Below are 22,973 nucleotides of genomic sequence, written 5' to 3'. Positions count from 1 at the left end.
TGGTATGTGTTTTTGCATTTAAAGTTATAACTTGATTCCAATTGTTTTTATTTTTATTTTTTTCCAAGGAACAATCATTTTTGTTACCTCCATCCAATAATGAAACTTTTCACTTTGTGGGAATACGGCAATATATCCGTGCTACAATCACTTTTATAAAATTCATGACTTAAAATGTTAGACAGCATTTCCTGCCATCATTGAGAGATCAAATGTAATGCACAGTTAATTTCCTGAATCAATTTCAGAGTCCAGTAATGCTTTTGTGTTTTCTAATTGATTCACAACAGTAATAAGGCTGTCCATGCTACATTGTTCGGTTTCCCAGTGATGCTGAAAGATCAGTTGTAATCTGTGAATGTTCATGTAACAATCACAGCATTTAAGCTGCATATATCTCTGCTAGACATTCTGTTTATCAATAAAGCACTGAGTGCAACAACTGTCATCAGTCATCAGTTTCACCAAAACAATGAATGGTTCATTTGCAAAGCTTATGCATTCAGACCAAACACAGTGTCTGCCTAGTACGAAAGCAGGCGTCACATGTAGTGATCTCATTCTATTCTGTATTTTCTCAAATATTTTCCAGTTCTGAGATTCAGCATGAACTGTTAACAATGAACGTGTTTTTGATGCATTGGAGTTTAACAAAAACTACTTTTCATTACCATTTCTTAGTGTAGCTCCAATTACCATCACAAAGAAAGTATTTTAGACACATGTGAAGTGGGACAGATTTACTGCTGGGGCCTCCTTCATCAAACAAATCTTCATTTTTTAGCACAAAACTGATTATAGGACTAGTTCCAACTGTGACGTGTGAAACCATGCAACTAGCGGCCAGTTCCAGCATGCAAATTATCTGGTGTTTAAAAAATCTGGCAGCTGCCAGAAGGGAAAATTTACATAATACAGTCCTATTTTATTCAGAATGTTGGTAGTCTGTCCAATAGGATTTGCGACATTGATATAAAAAAATGACAATAAAACCAAACCTGTTTCTCTCAAATTTTAAAGTGACACCCTCATAGCATAAAAAGGTTAGAGAAAGAGTTTCTTTAGCTGATTTAACGCTGACCCATCCTTTCTTCAGAACCCCAAAACCAGTGCTTCAGCATAACCACACTTCAAATGTGTTCATCCCTGATGCCCTGCTGACAGACCTCTGGCCACAAACTCCAGCATGGAAAGCCCCAGCAAAGTTGTGACACTGGAAGGGCAGATTTCCTTCCTTTAAATACAGATCTAGATTTTGGTAGATAATAGTTTGATTTGGAAGTCTTCCAAAGACAGAGTAAACATGATAGTAACTCTACTTTAAAAAATATGTGCACTCCAGAAGACCCTTTAACTCCTGTACCCAAAAACACACATGAAATCAGCAGCACTTGTTACATCTCCTTACATACTGGTCATGATCTTGTGGTGTTTTATATAATATTTAAACCACAACAGCTTAGATCAATAACATTGTTTTAAGTAAACAGTGATTTTCAGAGACCCTGAGTCCAGTCACTGCTCTCTAAAAATATTTCTTCTTTTTTCAGAAATTAAGTTACTGGTTTTCTTTTCTTGTTTTTGAATGTGAGTATCCTATTTCTTTTTTAATTTTCTTTTTCTTCTCAAATCTCCAGTCATATTTTGAGCTACTGTCATGGTGCAGCTTTTTATTATTATGGATCAATACTGCAATCACCTTTTAATCTTGAAAAATTGAAGAAAAATAATGAATTAAATATGACTTACAAAACATCAAATATGGCACTTCTAAGCAAGGTTTTTTTAAACTATTTTGGACTAGAAAATTATCTAACACAACTCATTGTACCTATGTCAAAACTGATTAATTCCCAAATTTACAAAGGATGGCCTCACGAAAAGGCTCAATCATGCACCTAAAATTTAGAAGACAAAGTATTAACATCGTCTTAACATTGTCTTTTTGAAATCACCATAAGCACTGTAAGTTTAAATTTTATATAAAAATAACTTCTTTAGCCATTACATCAGATTATTTGTAATAGTATGTTTTAAGGACCACATTGGAATGTTTTTATGCACTTATGAATTGTGCTGTAAAGAAGCAGAAGGACATTTTACCTCAGTGTTGTGCTTAAGTTGATTTCGTGCCTGCCAGTGCATGGGTTAGACAGACTCCATTTCTAATAAACATGGTCTGTTTTATATTTAAGTCCAGAAGTAAGTGGAAACTGACATTTTATTTTTGAACATTTACCAGATCTATGTTTTCCACTTTACAAGTCCCCAAGACTCCTTACTGTGTAATATTGCTTTTATCTTATAGTATTCTTCTATTTGTTTTTACATAGATTGACAACAGACATATAGCAGACTGGCACAGTGGCTGCAAAGTAAGTTAGAGCAAAATTTGTGGGAAAAAGTGCTTCAGAGTGACTGAAAACAGGATATGTTGGTCCTAGACAAAACATACCAAAGGATTCCTTGTGATTTGTCTCCTGCATGCTATGTTATCTCATGCTGATGCATTGTTGTCTTTACTCCAGTTTTAATACAAAGCAGTGGATGGCAGAATTTTCTCTCAGTAGACGTAGAAAACACATTCTCAGCTGCTGAAGAGATACTTGGTTTTATTTATGCTTGTTTAACCCAAGAGAAAATAAGTTTTGGTTTCTGCCTAATGGTTTATTCTATTATGGGCTACACAGCGCAGTTGGTAGTACTGTTGCCTTGCAGCAAGAAGGTCCTTGGTTCGACTCCCGGCCAGGAGTCTTTCTGGATGGAGTTTGCTTGTTCTTCCCATGCATGCGTATGTGCTCTCCGGGTACTCCAGCTTCCTCCCACAGTCCCAAAACATGACTGTTAGGTTAACTGATTTCCCTCAATAGGTGGGAATGAGTGCAAGCATGGTAATTTGTGCTGTACGACCGCTGGAGATTGGGATTTTTCCCCCCCGTACGGAAGGAGCGGGTGTAGAAAATGGATGGAAGGATGGTTTATTCTCTTTTTCTTTATGTTTGAGGGGTCCAGATGTGGACCCACTTTATTATTACACAATAATTGAATGCAAATCTAAAGTCATTCTAACACCACTCCAGCTGCTTCTGTCTTCAATGTTCCGAATGCCTATGTGAATCAGTAATACTTGTAGCAATCCTATAATTTTCTGATAAATTCTTGCACACATGTTTCAGAGGCAGAGCAAATAGCTGGTGATTCCTAGGAATATAATGTTTGGATTATGAATGATGTCTAAAGATTTTTTTTTTTTTGTCTTATTGAACACATGAGGTCATTAGTTAAAACAGGCTTGAAAGAATTTGTGGAATTTTAATACTACTTTATATTTAAGCAAGGACAGTCCTTATACATATTTCCCACTGCTTTTTGAGACTTTTAGAGCAACGCTATTATATAGTTCATCAAATTTTCTGCAATATCTTGACTGGTAAGCCCACTGCAGGTTGTGCATTAATACAAATGGATTCTGCCCTCTACTTTGAATTTGCCAGTACAAAAGTCTAATTAAAGAAAATTTATGGTTTTAAAATAATTGAATGTGATTTTTTTAAAAAGTGCTTTTTTTACCAGGGATGAAACCATTGTTATTGGTTAACTTGTGAAATGTTCAGTATTACAGTTTTAACATGAAACTACAATTTTAACTTTTTTTTTCAGGTATTAAATTGTGTCAAATAGTTTTTATGGCCATCAAATGCATGTTGCCATCAGAAGACTTTGAAAAGTTTAGTTTACCCACTGAAAAGGAATATGTCTTAAATAAAACTGTGTTCTCCTGACTTCATAACCGCGGAAGAAAGGTTCAGGAAACGATTGTTTGAACGACTTGAACAGATATTCTCTACATTCATTACGCTGATCAATTTACCATGGCTTTTTGAAGGTGTTTTAGTCAACATGCAAGAAAATTATCTGAGTTGTCATTTAACTCCAGTAGCCTAGCAGCTAATGCTAAGTATATTGACACTCAAATTAATTGGACTGCAGGGATTGCGGGTCATGTTATTCATGGCAGGACATGCACAACAATAATACAAGACTTTATCCCTGCAATTTGATTAAAGTGCATTTTTTTAAAAGGGTCAACATAACAGGTAAATTAAAACACAAGTTCCTTCAATCCTTCAAAATCAGAGCATTTAGCCCTAATGCTTAAAATGCTTGTAAAATCATTGAGATGTAATAAAAAAATGGTAATGGTGCTGGCTTCACTCATACTGAAAAAAACCTCAGCATTATTGGTACATCTCTAATCCAAACCATACTTAGCTTTGAGCAGAGCTTATATGTTTTTTGTATATTTTATTGTTTCCTTAAAGCTAAAATTTGAATCAGTTTGTCTTGTAAAGTGCCATGATATTATATCTGTTGTAAATTTGCACTATATAAAAAAAACAATTTGAACTAAGTTTAATCATGTTACAAAATATTCATAATGCTCCATCATTATTTATCAAGACTGCACTTAACCTTTTAAATTCAAATATTTATTTTGAGTTAGTACAAATCAGTTTGAGGGATGATGCACTCCAAGTCTTAAATATGTATTTCAGTGTATTAAATAAACATCAATTGTACTTGCCACTATATGCCAAAATTGCACAAACTGATTAAAATCTGATTTGTTCTTTGACCTAAATGATCTGTTACACATTTCTTTCTTTAAAAGCTTTATTTTTACATATCTAAAATGGTACATGCAATTTCACTATAAAAAATCTTGTTATACTTTTTTCCATCTCGCCCACCTCTACACCAATGTTTATTAAACCCATTGAACAGTGCTTGAAGGACCATGCTTTGTGTTTGTTGAAGATGTGCAGGGTGAAAAAGTCAGTTCAGTTGCATGTAATGAATAGGAAAGATTTACCAGATTTTCACTGGTCGGTGTCCATCGAGGGAAAATTGTCCAGTTTCAATCACTTGTTGGTTGATTGGTGCATCGCTACTTCAGACATAACTGTTACCATCGGTTTGATATGTGTTGCAAAAAAAAATTTCATACATTTTGACTTTTATCTTTTAGCAAAGAGGATTGTGAATGCAGACATGTAACAGGAAAGGTTTCTCTAGCTTTTTGGATCTCTGTAAGTCATCTGAAGTTTATAAGGAAGGAGGCTCCAGTGTTACTTTATTTCTGATTTAGAGCTGTATTCAATAAGCTGTACAACAAAGTCACACTTATATATTTTAGTACACTGGAGCCAAAAAGTAACTGGGAAATTAAGCTTTCAGAGTGAGGGCGTGATCTGCTTTTTTTCAGTCTGGAATCCCCTGCAGGTTTTTGGTGAACTTGTTTGGAAGTACCTGGAATAATGAATATTACGTATCCCCCTTTTTCTGTCTCTCACTCTGCTCTGCCAAGTCAGACTGTACAAGTATTGAGTCACACCATTTTCAACATTGTTTCTGGAATTTAAAAGGCATCAGAGGATTTATCCAAAAGATTCTTCCGACATCCAATCTTCTATGACATAACAATGCCATTAGGTTAATGGTTTTTATTTTTTGCTTCTCAGGGGAAAAAGCTTAAATTGTTCTTGCTGCAGCTTCTTCCATTATAGTACTGCCCTTCTGACTTTTGTCCTTTATCAACTTGTCCCTCGGGTAAACTGGGGAAAAAAAATAAAATTTTGGTTACACATAAGTGCACATCTGCCTAAACAAGGGTAGATAAAAAGCAAAGTCTCCCACAGTCACATAAATCTCTGAGCTTAATAAAGAACAGTCGAACACAAGATTGGCTTCATTCACATAAAACTGATGGAAAAAACAAAACCACGACGTAAGTTGTTTTTCTGTGTTGTTTACCTAAGAGAATGTATGTCTTGAAATAAAACAGGAACCTAAGTTAAAGTAAATACACAGAGATAAGAAAAAAAAAATCCTGGACTTTAAAAATACTCTGTAGGGTTATAGATGTTTGAATGGCTGACTTATCAAATCATATAGTATTTTATAGAATAAGGGTAAAGCACCGCATCTTGTACAGAATTGCATGGTAGTGGACGATAATGCAGCTCATGCTGACCCAATATTACTGTAAAATAGAATTCACCTACCAAAAAGAACACCATAACAATGTAAGTTTACTGTTTTTACCAAATAGGAAAGACAATAATTAGAACATTGTTGTCATGATTTGTGGGTGTTTTTGGTTTATTATTATTATTATTGATAGATTTTGAATCATGCTTCTGGTCATGCTTTAGCTTTTGTCTTCTTGCTCATGTTTTGTCATGTTAGGTTTTTGGATCTGGTTATGCTTTAGTTTCATGTTTTTCTAGTTGTATTTCTATTATTTTGTATCCTTGGATTGCCGTTCTGCTTCAGCCATGTTTTGTTTTCTCCTGTTAATCAACTTTATTCGGTTCACCTGCACCAAGCTAATCTGTCCCCTGCTTCACCTGGTTCACGCTCCATAAATACGCTTCTGTTCTGTTCATTCCTCACGGAAACATTTCAGATCATGTCACCTTGTCTTTTGGATCATGCCAGGCGTATCTCGCCTGCCTGTTTATTGTTTTGTTCCTGCCTCCTGTGAGTGAGATTTTGTTTTTCATTAAATCTTTTTCACCTACCGTCATGCTGCCTGCTAGTCTGCATTCTGGGGTCCTCCGTTGCACTCATCCTGACAATTGTGAGGGATCAGAAAGTTGAGCTTTATCTGGGAAATCTCATCCCATCCCAATAGGATGTCTGAAATGGCCATTAAGAGGGATGAGGAATATTAGTGGGATTTAAAAGGGTTGTCAAGACAGAAAAGAAGGATAGTGGGGCAAAATGTGGTGGTAAAGAGGGATTAGAAGATTGTGTGGGATGAAAAGTGGTCATAGATGTGGATGAGTATGATGGTTGTAATAAGGAGGGTTTGTAAAATGGATATCATAGATGAGAGTGGGATAAAAAGGGACCGTAAAGAGGGATGATGAAGATGAGTAAAACGAAAAGGAGTGATTGGCACGGGTGAGCAGGATCAGTTGAATAAATAGTGGTTGTTTAGAGGGATGATGAGCATGAGATCAGTGAAATAAAGAGCTGTCATAAAAAGAGAGAAGAAGAATGAGCACAAAGAAAAGGTGTGTAAACAAGGACAAGAGGGCCAGGTGGAATAAAGAGTGGTGGCACAGGCCATTTACAACATTCCTTTTCATTTTTTCTCAGCCAACACCGAATAAAAGCCACTACCGCCACAAAATCTTTGAAAAGATATAAACTACTTAGACATTAATAAGAGCTGAAGGTTGCACAATTTAGCGCAAATTTGCTGTTATCACAATATCACTTATGCAATATCAGTATCGCAAAGAGCTGCTCCATTACATAACAAGCATGAACATTTGTTCATGCTTGTTGTGTAATGGAGCAGGAAACATTTTAGGTGCGCATTAAGATGTCATTAAGAAATTTCAAGATATCTTATTGCCGAAATTACACATGTAGCCTGATGCAACCTTTTTAATATAATTGTAATGACTGTGATTTTCATCTTTTAGCTGAACCCACTACTTACTATTTGTGGTCTATGGTTGTAGGTTAAAACCCACAAACTAAAAATACTAAACACTTGGTAAATCTGACTACACCTGAAACAGATTCCTTGATTGTAAAACAGTTTTATGAAAAAAAAATTTTTTAGAGTGATCAAAATGAGTCCACTCATATAAGATGAAAAAGTTACATGTCTCATTGCTTCTATTTTACCACTTTGGCTATGCATCAGGAAAAGACTGTATGAATGACCTGAGCAGATATTCTGTACATTTATCTACACTGACCCAACAGCCCTTTTTAATTAACCATGGCAATTGCTTAAGGCGTGGGTGTCTTGTGTGTCAGTTGTTGGCTCTTGTAAGGGTTTCTCTGTGAATGATTCGATTATCTTAAAGCTTATGGTGCTGTACAAAGTCACAGTGTCAGACAGTGTGGAGTGCCAAGCCATACCATCCTCAGACACATGCAACCAGATGGCGTATCACTAACTTACATTTGTTTCAAAATTTCTCAGTTTAACTGCACAGAATTCAAACCAAGAACTCTTTCATGCCTTGGTTTCAAAGGGATGACTGACAGAAATAGTCGCATGGTCACAAATGTGTCTTCCAGATACAGGCAGTTATACGCTTTCTTTGCTACAGTTGCATATGTGGTTTCTGGCAAACTGAGACCGGAACCAATCAGGGCTGTTTGTGAACTAGTCAGGGCTGCTTGTGATCCAAACTCTACAATCCACTGTATGAATTCAAACATGCCTGGTGTGTTAACCATAACGTCACTTGTTTGGTTTGCCTCAGTGAATGTTTGCATGCTGCCAAGAAACTTTTTTTGCACAGTGATGCTTTTCTAATCTCCAACAATGGCTGCATCTGTCCATGAAAGTCTTGTTTCAGCAGCATCATTTGTACATTTTAGCTCTAAATGCGGCCTGAACATTGACGTGGGTATTAAAGTTTGCACGGAATATCTAATGTGTTTAGGTTCTGTGGAACATTGAAGAGATTTTAAACTGATTGCATTATCAAACATATTTGTTCTAAGTTTTGTGGAGACACAGAGCACCTAGATAGCGTGGCGTTTGAACACCAAGAATCAGTTCATGCCTTATGACTCATGCCTCATTATTGTAGAAAAAAAAAACAATTTATTATCTAAATTAGGAAAGATGCTGTACATAAAATGATGCCTACATCTTATTTTTCAGATCAGGTATACATTTATTTTTAAAATGTAATATGACTGATCATTTTAGTGTCGGCTACACGGTGGCGCAGTTGGTAGCACTGTTGCCTTGCAGCAAGGAGGTCCTGGGCCGGGGGGTCTTTCTGCATGGAGTTTGCATGTTCTCCCCGTGCATGTGTGGGTTCTTACCGGGTGCTCCAGCTTCATCCCACAGTCCAAAGACATGCCTGTTAGGTTAATTGGTCACTCTAAATTGCCCTTAGGTGTATGAATGAGTGTGTGCATGGTTGTTTGTGTGTTGCCCTGTGATGGACTGGCGACCTGTCCATGGTGGACTGGCGACCTGTCCAGGGTGTACCCCGCCTCTCGCCCATAGACTGCTGGGTATAGGCACCAGCTCCCCCGCGACCCACTATGGAATAAGCGGTAGAAAATGACTGACTGACTGACTGACATTTTAGTGTCAGTCAGTCAGTCATTTTCTTCTATAGTGGGTCACGGGGGAAGCTGGTGCCTATCTTAAGCAGTCTATGGACAGTCCATTGCAGGGCAACACAGACACACACAGGACAAACAACCATGCACACGCTCAGTCACACCTAAAGGCAATGTAGAGAGACCTGCTGAAAAAGTAATTTACTTTGTTTGGTTCTAGTTTGAAAACGTTTAACTGCCTATCGGCAGAAATATAGAATAGAATAGACATAATTTATTGTCCCATACTAAAGAAAGTCAGCAGCAAAGAAAAAGGCAAATGGAAGCATAAAGGTACTCACAAACATTAACAAACTATAAAGATCAGAAAGTAAGAATAGACTGTACAGTTAAAACATAAGAAATAAAAATTTCACTGCAGTAAGAAAGCAGTGACTGAAATCAAAGTTAATTTGAGATTTTCTCTGGGTTTTTTTCTAGGAAATTTACAGAATTTTAAAGACAAAGACAAAAAAAAACACCAAAGTGACATAACATGTAATTTGCATTTTATTATATAAATTGTGACAGGGTTTTATTTTCTTAGTTTTTTTTTTTTTTGCTACTGTGCTGTAACTCACAATTTTACTGGATTAAATTAACATTTACAACAAAGCAAATAAGGCATTCCATGTATGGGACTTTGAGATTTCATGGTAAGTTTCTACACTACCAAAAGGTGTAGGGCTAATGTGGTTGAAGTAGCACTTCTTCAGTTTTCATTGCTGTTTTTTTAGTTTGCATTTGTTCTTTTGGGGATTACTTGTTTTCAGTCAGGCTGCAGAAAAAAAAAATTGAACCATCTGTTGAGAACACCATTAGGTTCCTGGATAATTCAGCAATAAGGGAGTGGTTTACGATTATTTTTGGTATCTACTGTCTGCCCTTATGACCTCCTCTGATATAAGGTCACCTAGATGTTTACTAAGTAATTTTTCTAAGTCTCCATTTAACAACCTGTTTTACATGTATTAAGGTGACATCCTGCATTGGTAATTTATACTTTTTTCTGCTTTTTATAATTGTACCGTTGTAATGGAAATACACCTCTGGCTATTTACTTTAGGAGTGCAGCTGATAAAAGACTCTATTGAGAAGTGTAATTAATGCTTCAGCTAAAAGAAATGTATTAATAAGTTGTGAGACTAATTTGACTTTGATAATTAATACGATTAGTTGAGCTAGGGACATTAAAGCCATTTAAATAGACTGATAGTTCCCTATAGGTCTATGCTCTGAAATTCCTTAATTGGTCAGATTTTAAAGGCAGACATGATAACTGTTGGTAACTGAGTGTATTTTGCTGTCTGAATACCAAAGCAAAGAAAGTTCATAGTAAGGCTCTTCGGCTGGTTGCATTACATAAACGCAGAAGTAAAACTGCAAGCACAGACACAGAAACCACAGCAGCAGCAAGAATGAGCAGTACGGTATTTTGATATATGGCCAGTAAATTCAAAAACCTAAATAGAGCTTCAATTCAACATAGAAAATTAGAGCAACTCTTTGGAAACTAGATTTTGTCAAAAGCAAAAGTTCACATTATTGTGAACATTATTTTGCTTTGTTTTCAGAAAAAAAAAAAGCAGAAGTCAGATTTAAAAACCAAAAGCCTCAGCACTTGGAAATGAGTCACTGCTGAACAACAACTAGGCAGATGTATTGTGGACTGTATGTGCTGACAGGAAGAAAAAAAAATTAATGTAAAAGAAAACATTGTACTTACATTAGAAAACTGGTTTCTCTGACTCTTTCTCTGACTGTGACAACACTGCAGGAACCCCTCTCTCTGCACACCACTATCATACATATCAATAACTAAACACTCAGTGACTAAATATACAATTTTATTTGAGCTTCAGTGTGTGAGCAAGCCCTGATGCAGAAAAGAGGAGAAAAAAAGAGCTTTCTGCAGAGAAGATACTGAGCTATTTTAGAAGCATATGTAGAGATGATGGTCACAACCACAGTGGATGGCTTGGTTAAAAAGATTAAAAAGACACAGCTAAATAGAGAGTGAAATACAAACACAAATTATGAAAATGACATAAAGGGCCAAACGTTTATGGACAGAGAAGTAACTTGAGAAGGCACAAGATAAGATGCAAAAAAATAAAAAGGAAACAGTAGATAACAGACAGGAAACCAAGGCAGCTGCAGAAAAGAGACAGAAAAGCCAAACAGATAGACAAGTGTAAAGAGAACACATGAGAAGAATGAGAGCAGCAGTGTAATACTAGTACTAATCCTGAATTTTTAGTCATTTTAAAGCACTAGGGAGAATTGACTTTAGCTGAAACCTTAGCCAACAAGATGAAACATGACAAGTAATTGCATGAAACATGACAAGTAATTGCAATGCTTCAATAAGGGGAAATGTAGAAAACAACTATTCTGTTACTAAAGCTTGTGTTTTACATATTATATTACATACACTCTTTACATCATTGAGTTAAAATTTTTACTTTACATGGTTGCACAATAAAATTTCACTTATTAGCATATTGACAATGCGCTGCAAATGGAAAGCTTCCTGTTATGTACGACTCAGATCATGTTCAAACCTTTTCCGGGTGTTGCATTAGGATGGCTCTATTCTGAACTATAATGACACAGGGGAGCACTTAATCTGAGTGCTTCATCAATAAGCCGCTTCTGCATGGGTTGAAAAGAAAGGCTATAGTCTCAGAAGAATGATGTGGTCTCCGTCTGGCCAGGAAGTAATTCTCTCGCATTTACAGTAATATGGCAAACAATATGTCTGCCTTACAAGGCAGAAAGGTTTGCCTTACCTTGATATCTTCCACCCATATGATTGATAGCCATCAAAGATGCCAGCATCTTTACCATCTTATTGCCTTTATTGCCTTATTGCCTATAGTCTTTTAGTGTTCTGCCACACACAGGGTTTCCATATAGACCAAAGAGTTCAATTTTGGTCTCAGGTTTTCTATGTCTTCTAGATTTCTTTGTGAAAAAAATGCATACTGGGCTTCTTATAGCTATCTTCTTCCCATTTTTTGACCTGAGCTGTTGATCTATGCAACTCCTTAAGAGTTACCATAAGCCTTTTGAATGCTTCTCTAATGAATGGTCTCCTTGTCTGGCCTGTTAGTTTTGGTGTTCAACCATGTCAAGGAAGGTTACCAGTTGTGCCATAGTTTTCAGTATGACAAATTGAACAGTGTTTGTAAAATGTGCAAAGCTGGGAATATTGTTTTATAACCTTGCTTTAAATTTCTCTACAACTTTTCTGTCTGGGGTGTTCCTTAGTCTTTATGATGATGGATGCCCTCTAATTTTCTTTACAAAAGTCATATAAGGTCTTCAAAGAACAGCTGTATTTATGCTGAGTTTAAATTATACATAAACTACTAAGGTGACTTCTGAGGGTGATTAGTGTAACAAGTAGCCTCTTTTTCTAAGGATTTGCTACAAGTATTTGGAATGTCAGGGGACCAATGATTTAACCTAACATGTTTAAAACAGGTCCTTCTTGGCCATTTATGCTGTAACAACCTCAACAACCTCTCGGTTTTAAAATCTAAACCTAACCAAAAAGCTTTTGGAAAACATGGAAGTTTGGAGTCTACCAACTTAGTTTAAACCTTCAGCAGCAGCTCATTGTTTTGGTCAGGTAAGCTGCTGCAGTGAGAGGAGGGGCTGAGTCAGTGTCTGTTTTTGCAGTGCTGCTGCCAGTGAAGTCTAATAATCTAGGCAATAGAAAATGGGTCAGTTTATATTGATTTTGACACAAATAAGTTTCTTTGAATAATTCATTTTTTTTAGTATTGATTATACTGAAATATAAATTATTTTGACAACCCTAATATAGATAGATCGCTCAATCTGTGCCTCAGTGAATCTAAGCTTTAAAATAATAATTTTCCCCACATGTAACTTGTTGACCTGTGATTGACTAGCAATCTGTTCAGGGTGTACTCTGTCTCTTGCCAATCCCACCCCATCCCCCACTCTGCATGGATTAGCAGGTATAAACAATGGATGCAATGGATGGATGTTCATTTGTTCATTTAGCAAGACTTCACAAGACTGGGAAATATAAAAGGAGCAAAGTGAGGTTAGGTTATTGGGCCTACCAGATATCTGACATATCCCATTAGCTGTTCACAGAAATGTCTTTAGCCATGACCACAATGTTTTCCAGTTATTTCCTGAATAATAGGTGTCTGGTTCAGACCATTAGCTGCAGGGCAATGAGAATTGGAGTGGGAATGGATATTTGTCACACAAAGGATGCAACATCTGCACTACCTCATAGTGATTATTATTGATTTTGTCACAGACAAAGAGTGTCAAACATGTCCCCTTCATATTCTGGAACAAATAAAGTATCGCATTACATGATTCATTCTGCTTATTTTTCATTATTGTTTTTTTTTTTATCAAACCTGGCCAAAGTGTAAATGTGTTGTAAGGGATTTTCTGCAACTTTTTGCATAAGTGTTTGATTTGACTGAGTTTAAAACTATACAAACTCCTTGGTCTTTTGCAAGAAGTGAAAATTGACAGCATCATCACTAAACCTATTATCAGTGAGTTACAAGTTAATAAACTGGGTAAATGAAAATGTGAGCTGAAGCCCTAAGGTAGCCAAAAAGGTCACTTTTTGAACAAACATACAGTGCTATTAAAAGAAGCTTTTTGTAATAATGAAACATTTTTATATATATTTATATTTAATGTAGTACTGTAGTTTTAACTGGTCTACCAACATAGTAACGATTAAAAAGCTTAGTATGCACTGAGGTGGTAATCATTATATATAGTTAGAGAACCACTCCCTCATATCATTATTTACAATGAAAGATATCTTGCTTTTTGTTGTTAGTTTCATGCAGTGCTGTGAAAACATACTTGTTATCTTGCAAATTTCTTAAATTGTTCAGATCATGAAACAAATCTAAGTTTAGAACAAGATTAGCTGAGTAGGTTTTCAAATGATGATTTCATCTATTAAGGCAAAAAGGCAGTCCAAAAAAATGGGCCCTGTTTTATTTAACCTTTATTTATACAGATTTTCTTATTGAGAGCTATGATCTCATTTACAAAAGAGACTTGTGGCCCTATGAAAAAAGGAGTTGCCCCTAAGCTAAGCACTTGGTTGCCCCATCCTTTTTGGCAACAGCTGCCATAAAAGGCAATGTGGAGGAATTTTACCACATTCCTTTTTGCAAAATTATTGCAATTCAACCTCAACAGATGGTTGAGCATGAACAGCCTTTGAAATGTCATATTAGAGCATTTCAGTGGTATTTAAATTCAGGTTTTGACTAAGCCACTCCGAAACCTTTATATATATATTTTTTATTTTCAGCAATTAAAAGTTGAATTTACTGATGTGCTTTGGATCGTTGTCCTGCTTTATAACCACAGTGTCGATGAGCTTAAGGTGAAAAATTGAGAGTTAGACGTTCTCCATGATTTTCTGGTAGACAGCAGAAATCATGGTTCCATCAATGACGACAAGATGTTCAGGTCCTAAATCAGAAAAGCAGCATTTTACCATCACACTAGCACCACAAAGTATGACTCTCAGCATGAGAGTTTATGTTTAATATTATGTTAGCTTAATGAAAGGTTATTATCATCAACGAAAACTAACAAAATAACTGTTAACCTTTCCTGCTTCTGTCCCCTTACCGTAGTCGGGAAACACAGGGGAGACACTTCCTCCAGGGCCGAAGTTAATAGTTTCCTCGGGGTTAACTCCTTCACAAATGCATTGCAGAGTGGAGCATGAAGGAGCAACATGGAATCACTGAGATACTGACGAGATTTGGGCTTCTAAATGACTTTGTGGCACAGTAACTCCCACTCATCCGCTCTTAATTCTCAGCTCCGGCAGCGCACAGCGCCACCTCTGTCCGGCGGAATGATGTCAATGTCTCACATAACTAAAATTAACTGAATTTATAGAGATAATGTGCTTGGTTTTTGTTTGGTGCTTGGTTTTTGTTTGTGTGACTCATAGATAAGTATGAAGTCTAGTTTGCGATTGTTGTTGTTCTCGCTGTGCCACATGATGCCAGCAGATGGCGGGTACGTCAGTAAAGTCATCTAGGCAGTCCGTCGACACCTAGCATCATGTCAGCAAAACTTGGAATACAGAGCCAGAGTCCAAATTGGGATTACTCTCAATATGACTGTGTTTTAGATAAAAGCAAGTGTCTTGTAGTGTAGGGTGACCAGACATCCCCGATTTAGACAACCTGTCCCCGGCTAAAGCTGTCCCCGGAAATGTCCCTGATCTTAGCGTTTTGTGAATGAGAAAAAGAAATGTTGTGTATAGACATATTACAGTAGCTGGGGGTAGAAAGCGCAAGTGAGCATGTTGCGTGCAAAAACAGCTGTAATGGTAGCTGGTTGCGCTGCTGTTAATGTTACAGACAGGGTAGAAGAAGAAGAGCTGAGTGCGCCACCTTGGACTGGGTTGACCCTGATGTTATGAAGGTTTGTTTTGCCGTAGAAAACGTTACTAGTGTTGTCAACATTCACTGTGTCCAGGTAAAAAAAAAAAAAACAAGGCTTGGATGTGTTTTGTTTTACTAAAGGTGGGGTCTCAAATGCAAATTATCCAAGTTTTTATGATTGGACAGAACAGCGAATAGGAAGACAAGAGCACAGGGATTAGCTGCAGCTGAATGAGAGAGAGAGAGAGAGAGAGAGATAATAACAGACTCCCTGATTTGGGAAAGTTGAGCTACAGTGTCAACAAGGATTCGTAAAAAGTAAGTTGTTTTAGACCTTGGTGACCTTTAGTTTATATTTTCCGAGTTAGTTATGAGCTGTTTGGCTAATTTATTATAGTGATTTGTGAACTCAGGCTGAGGGGTGTCTTTCACTCAGTTTGGACGTATGAAAGTTACTGAAAGGAGTCCGTAACAGGGAAACTTAATGAGGCAAGACTGCATGAACTGACAATGATGAGGAGGGAGAGAGAATCACTTGGTTAAATGTCTATTTCTTCTGTTGTATCAGCCTGTAGCTCTAAGTAAAAACATTTTTGTTTTTGTTTTTTGCTAAATGTAGCAATTTTGGTATTTCATCAACTGAGGAAAATAGTAAAAATAATAATAAAATAAGAAAAGTTCATATTTTAAAGGATTATCCTAGTAGTATCTATCTAGTAACTAGTAAAGTGTATCTGAAACAAAAATCTTATTTTATTTGTTAAATTGTAATTTTTTAGTATATGTAATGTTTTTGGAGAGGATGGTGATTATATTATGTCTCTTTTAGAATAGTGAACATCTGATAGAAGAGGATAGAGGAGGAAAGTAGAAAGACTTAGAAAAAAAAGATTGAAAGAACAGAGGAAAACTCTGTGGATTTACTTTCCTGCTATTAAATTAGATTTTTATAGTTTAATTCTGAATAAATATTGTAAAATAAATGAAACTGTAACTGTACCAATGTTTTCATTATATCTTGATAGCATTTAATTATTTTATTCTCTGAACTGGAAATGTCCCCCGATTTGATTTCAGAAAAAAAACCTAAAACTATGACTAAAATTAATAAAAACCAAACTGAAACTAAGCATTTTCAAAAAATTAAATAAAAACTAAACTAAACTAGCAAACAAATGTTTAAAACTAATTAAAACTAAAATAGAATTGTAAATGTGATATCAAAACCAAATAAAAATAAAAACTAATGAAAACTGCAAAACTATTAAAACTTGTGTTTAATGGCAGATATAACAAAGAGTTCCACTTTTTGTCTAGTCACTCTATATATTTTCCCAAAAGTCTAAAGAATCATCAACAATGGACATTGGACCAAGGTGGTTTTGGATAGCTTTCTTCACTTAATAATTTAAACAATTATTTGAAAACTGCATTTTGCATTTAACCAGCGTATGTTTGTTTACTAAAATTCGTTTGACAATCTGAAAAATGTAAATGCATAAAATAAAGCAAAAACACAACAAATCTTAAAGAGGCCAAATACTTTTTTCACAGTTCTGTATTTCTGTGGATCTTTATGTCCATGTCCATATCCTTATCTAAAGCAGGCGTTTGATTTAATTTTACTGCAATATCATCCAGTTAAGATTTTTTTTTACCCCATTTCCTTAAGCCAACATTTTACAGCCATAGTAAGCCATATCCAGCTTGAGAGTTCATTCCTTCTGGTCCACAAATATTTGTTTATCAGTAAACTAAGTGAAATAACGTACAGAAATCTGTTGGACCCCTTCTCGCTTGCCTGTTACCTATCCAACTGGAACTTTCTGAAAGCACATATTCAGGACCAGCATATAGTGTCTTTCAAATCACACCCCTTGAACCTATTCACATTTTGTAACAACCACAAATTTCTATCTATTTTAATAGGATCTTATATTATAGGCCAGCACACCACGTAGTAGTAAAATATAATGGGCTATTGTAAAATAAAAAGAAAATAATACAATGTTTTTAAAATGTTTTACAAATCACAATTTGGAAAGTATTTGCGACTCGATAATTTCTAGAACCACTTACCTTATCTGCAATCATAGCTACAAATCATTTGGGGTATGTTTCTACCAGCTTTACAAACCAAGAGACTATAATTTTTGCCCATTGTTCATTGCTAAATAGCTACAGCGATGGGTAACAGCAATCATTATTTGGTCCACCCTGTGAGTGGCCCATTCTCTAATAGTGAAACCTGTTGTAGTAAGATGTGATAATGTGTAAAATTTGAAGGTGTATAAATATTTTTAGCACTCTAACATTTATGTGTCAGGTTCTGTGGTAGTTGTGGACCAAAATGCAGACAAGAGCTGTGCAGCAGCATGTTAAAGGAAGGCTTCATCTTTAATTTAAAGGTTAGTTCCAAGCTTAACAAGAATAACTTCCAAACATATATAAGTTCTTCCATGAGAAACATAGCACCAACAGAGGTTAGAACAGGATTCGTGAAATGGGGTTGAACAGAAGGGACCAGCGGAGAACAAAACTATCCGGAACCAGAAGAAACAAACAAACATAACTACTAAACCCAAACAGAAACATATAGAAACACCTAACTGAAGAGTAAATAAACACAAAACCAAAACAAAGTCCAAAATGGTAGATCCTGACATTATGAAGCTTTGCCAAGCAGGTATCAGATCGAACAATCCATATTATTGTGGTCATGCAGGAAAAAAAAAGACTGTGATGCCTCCTGAAAGAAAAACAAATGCTTTCCTGTAATATGAGAAGTTGCTGTGACTGAAAAAACCCCACATTTCAGTAGAACCTCCTTGTGATGGCAGACAGAAGAAACACAATACTTCTGTCATTAGAAAAAGGTTGTTGCTATCAGAGTCATAGCAGATCTACAGATAACAATAGCAAATTATTTAATTTTGGGATGGAATAAAGATTTGTTCGATATCTGTACATCTTGCAGATGAGCTTTGTGCCATGTGTTTCCATTAGTTCACTTACCTCAGTTCAGAAAATTTTGCTGTGTGAGTGTAGGTTTGTTTAACTGCAGGGTATCATACTCTGGTCTCTAATATTTCTGTAATATTCCCATTGCTCTATATTGCCTATCTTACAGAAAATCATTTCCATCAGGAAAAGGAAAGTGGTTGAAGGTTCCAAAAAACAAACTATAATAGTTAATATTGAGAAACCTATTGTATTTAAAAGGAATTTCGCAGATGTACAATATACTGACTGAAACTGCATTTTGATATTTTAATGTCCTTAAAAACAGTTCAGTAAAAAATTACCTTACAACAGTTATCTTTGAATTACAATATGTATGAACTGTTACAGTTTTAAAGTTTTCACTGAAGATGTTGCAATCAGATTATTTCAGTTCCTTCTAAGGTTAAAAGACCATTTTATTTACCATTTTCCACGCCTGCTTCAGTGTGTTTATTTACTTTCCTCCAGTGACTTTCCACTTATACTGCCTCTTTTCCCTCATTGCAACATTTTCAAGAGGCAAAAAAAAAATAACATTATGTTTCTTCTTTAAACTTTATAAGCAAATGGGGCAGTTTTATTATAAAATATTTGGTAAACAAGCATATAGTAAATATTTGATAGTTTTATCTCTATCAGCACTGACAAAAATTTGTATTTTGTTGGTCCCAATAGGGAGACCATTCATTTGTAATGTCAGGATGATGTATTAGAATTCTGAATTCCCCTTTTCTTTCCTTATTCCTTTCTTTCTTTTTGGCAAAGTCGTGTTCAGACTTAAGATGTTTCCTTGGTGATTCAAAGAGTAGCATTTTGTATGCTTGGTTGTGAATCATTTAGGAAATGCACCCAGCTCTGCAGAATCTGGAGGGTCTGCTTGCATAGCTTGGAAGTGAGGTCAAGCCTACACTGCAGCTGCAGCCTGAACAGCACAAACAGATTACAGGCAGCCCTGTCAGTTTTCTTTCTTTCCCAACTCTCTCTCTACTTGCACAATTCCTAATTAAGTTTTTCTTTTATAGTTGATGTAAGTTGATGTTTATCATTCCCGAGAAATAAAAAGATGCTGAATTAAAAGAATGTTTGTAAAATTGTTTAGAATTTTTTATCGCAGTGGGTTATGAGGACGAAGAGGTTTGACAAACTACTAACATTGTTCAAATAGTTTGTGAAAATGATCAAAATAATAAAACTATACTATACTATACTATACTATACTATATTATAATAAAATGATGTGTGCTCAAGCAACTTCAATATACAAAGACTGCACATATTCTAACAATTTCTTATAATTAAAATAACTCTAAATTCGCAGTATTTAAGACCATCTTCAGTTGAAATAAAATGAATGTTCCTTACCTTATCACTGTTCAGGTGGGAAAACTGCCATTTTGGTGTTGACTTCAACGTTGACCCTCACAAACATTATTAAGCTGCTTTCACACTTTTTCATTTCTTGCTATATGACTGATGCAATGTGACTAATGGTACATATTAAAATGCACTTTACATGGGTCCAAGTGAGTCTAAGTAAGTTTTTGCTGGGGTCTAGAAGCTTAAAGCTCTGGATGTAATATAAGGATGAAACAGTTTAGACAAATACGGTGATGCCATACTATTAAGACTTAAAAATAATCCACCAACTCTTGAAACGGATCCTGAATTGAACAGCACCCTAGTGTAGACTGGCTAGTACAGGTGAGATGTGATAATAATGCGCAGAAGCTGTGCATCAGTATTTTGTATAGCTTGCAGCTGCTGAATACTGGATTTATCAAGACCAGCATAAAGAGTTGCATTACCTCAAGCAAGATTTAATAAAAGCATGACTTACTTTATTAAAGTCCTGTGATTGTGTGTGATGGAGTTTGAAAAAGTACTCGTACACATCGTCTTCCGCTTCATACGGGAAAAGGGTCACAGGGGCAGCAGACTCAGTAGAGACACCCAGACATCCCTCTCCCCAGATACCTCCTTCAGCTTCTCCGGGGGGAGCCCAAGGCGTTCCCAGGCCAGCAGAGAGACATAGTCCCTCCAGCGTGTCCTGGGCTGTCCCCTGTGCCTCCTCCCAGTGGGACGTGCCTGGAACACCTCCAGGAGGCATCTAGTATACAGGTCCTTCTCAAAAAATTAGCATATTGTGATAAAGTTCATTATTTTCCATAATGTCATGATGAAAATTTAACATTCATATATTTTAGATTCATTGCACACTAACTGAAATATTTCAGGTCTTTTATTGTCTTAATACGGATGATTTTGGCATACAGCTCATGAAAACCCAAAATTCCTATCTCACAAAATTAGCATATCATTAAAAGGGTCTCTAAACGAGCTATGAACCTACTCATCTGAATCAACGAGTTAACTCTAAACACTTGCAAAATATTCCTGAGGCCTTTAAAACTCCCAGCCTGGTTCATCACTCAAAACACCAATCATGGGTAAGACTGCCGACCTGACTGCTGTCCAGAAGGCCACTATTGACACCCTCAAGCAAGAGGGTAAGACACAGAAAGAAATTTCTGAACGAATAGGCTGTTCCCAGAGTGCTGTATCAAGGCACCTCAGTGGGAAGTCTGTAGGAAGGAAAAATTGTGTCAGAAAACGCTGCACAACGAGAAGAGGTGACCGGACCCTGAGGAAGATTGTGGAGAAGGGCCGATTCCAGACCTTGGGGGACCTGCGGAAGCAGTGGACTGAGTCTGGAGTAGAAACATCCACAGCCACCGTGCACAGGCGTGTGCAGGAAATGGGCTACAGGTGCCACATTCCCCAGACCTGGGCTACAGAGAAGCAGCACTGGACTGTTGCTCAGTGGTCCAAAGTACTTTTTTCGGATGAAAGCAAATTCTGCATGTCATTCGGAAATCAAGGTGCCAGAGTCTGGAGGAAGACTGGGGAGAAGGAAATGCCAAAATGCCAGAAGTCCAGTGTCAAGTACCCACAGTCAGTGATGGTCTGGGGTGCCGTGTCAGCTGCTGGTGTTGGTCCACTGTGTTTTATCAAGGGCAGGGTCAATGCAGCTAGCTATCAGGAGATTTTGGAGCACTTCATGCTTCCATCTGCTGAAAAGCTTTATGGAGATGAAGATTTCATTTTTCAGCACGACCTGGCACCTGCTCACAGTGCCAAAACCACTGGTAAATGTTTTACTGACCATGGTATCACTGTGCTCAATTGGCCTGCCAACTTTCCTGACCTGAACCCCATAGAGAATCTGTGGGATATTGTGAAGAGAACGTTGAGAGACTCAAGACCTAAACTCTGGATGAGCTAAAGGCCGCTATCAAAGCATCCTGGGCCTCCATAAGACCTCAGCAGTGTCACAGGCTGATTGCCTCCATGCCACGCCGCATTGAAGCAGTCATTTCTGCAAAAGGATTCCCGACCAAGTATTGAGTGCATAACTGTACATGATTATTTGAAGGTTGACATTTTTTGTATTAAAAACACTTTTCTTTTATTGGTCGGATGAAATATGCTAATTTTGTGAGATAGGAATTTTGGGTTTTCATGAGCTGTATGCCAAAATCATCCGTATTAAGACAATAAAAGACCTGAAATATTTCAGTTAGTGTGCAATGAATCTAAAATATATAAATATTAAATTTTCATCATTACATTATAGAAAATAATGAACTTTATCACAATATGCTAATTTTTTGAGAAGGACCTGTAGATGCCCGAGCCATCTAAACCGGCTCCTCTCGATTTGGAGGAGCAGCGGGTCTATTCTGAGCTCCTCACCTTATCTCTAAGGGAGTGCCAGGCCACCCTACGGAGGAAGCTAATTTCAGCCGCTTGTATCTGGGATCTCGTTCTTTCGGTCATGACCCAAAGTTCGTGGCCATAGGTAAGGATAGGAATGTAGATCGACCGGTAAATCGAGAGCTTCGCTTTTCGGCTCAGCTCTCTCTTCACCACAACGGACCGGCACAGCATCCCCATTATTGCAGCAGCCGCACTGATCAATCTCCATACTTGAACTCCTCCACTTGAGGCAGGAACTCCCCTCCAACCTGAAGAGGACAAGCCACCCTTTTCCAGTCGAGAACCATGGCCTCGGACTTGGAGGAGCTGATCCTCATCCCGGCCACTTCACACTCGGCTGCAAACCGCCCCAGCGCATGCTGTAGGTCTTGGCTAGAGGGGGTCAGCAGGACCACGTCATCTGCAAAAAGAAGAGACGAAATCCATTGGTTCTCAAACCAGACCCCCTCCTGCCCTTGGCTGGGCCTTGGAAGCCTGTCCATAAAAGTTATGAACAGGACAGGTGACAAAGAGCAGCCCTGCCGGAGTCCAACATGCACCGGGAATAGGTCCGACTTAGTGTGGACAATGTGGATCAAACTCCTGCTCTGCTTGTACAGAGAC

At 37.0% G+C, this 22,973-nt stretch overlaps 2 protein-coding genes across 2 annotated transcripts in view; one reads left to right on the top strand and one right to left on the bottom strand.

The window, feature by feature from the left end:
- Positions 1 to 22,973, top strand: part of lpar1 (lysophosphatidic acid receptor 1) — a 58,061-nt gene that overhangs the window by 25,119 nt on the left and 9,969 nt on the right. The gene's annotated exons all lie outside the window — the stretch shown is intronic.
- Positions 4,712 to 22,973, bottom strand: part of musk (muscle, skeletal, receptor tyrosine kinase) — a 92,726-nt gene continuing 74,464 nt past the window's right edge. The window contains exon 19 of the mRNA XM_047372351.1: positions 4,712 to 5,615. Within this exon, the coding sequence (XP_047228307.1) occupies positions 5,533 to 5,615 (83 nt within the window). The 3' untranslated portion in view covers positions 4,712 to 5,532. The remainder of the gene's footprint in view (positions 5,616 to 22,973) is intronic.

This window comes from Girardinichthys multiradiatus, chromosome 8 (assembly GCF_021462225.1).
Source record: "Girardinichthys multiradiatus isolate DD_20200921_A chromosome 8, DD_fGirMul_XY1, whole genome shotgun sequence".
NCBI classification, from domain to species: Eukaryota; Metazoa; Chordata; class Actinopteri; order Cyprinodontiformes; family Goodeidae; genus Girardinichthys; species Girardinichthys multiradiatus.
Note: the sequence above shows the minus strand (reverse complement) of the source record. Positions and strands in the feature narration are given on the sequence as shown.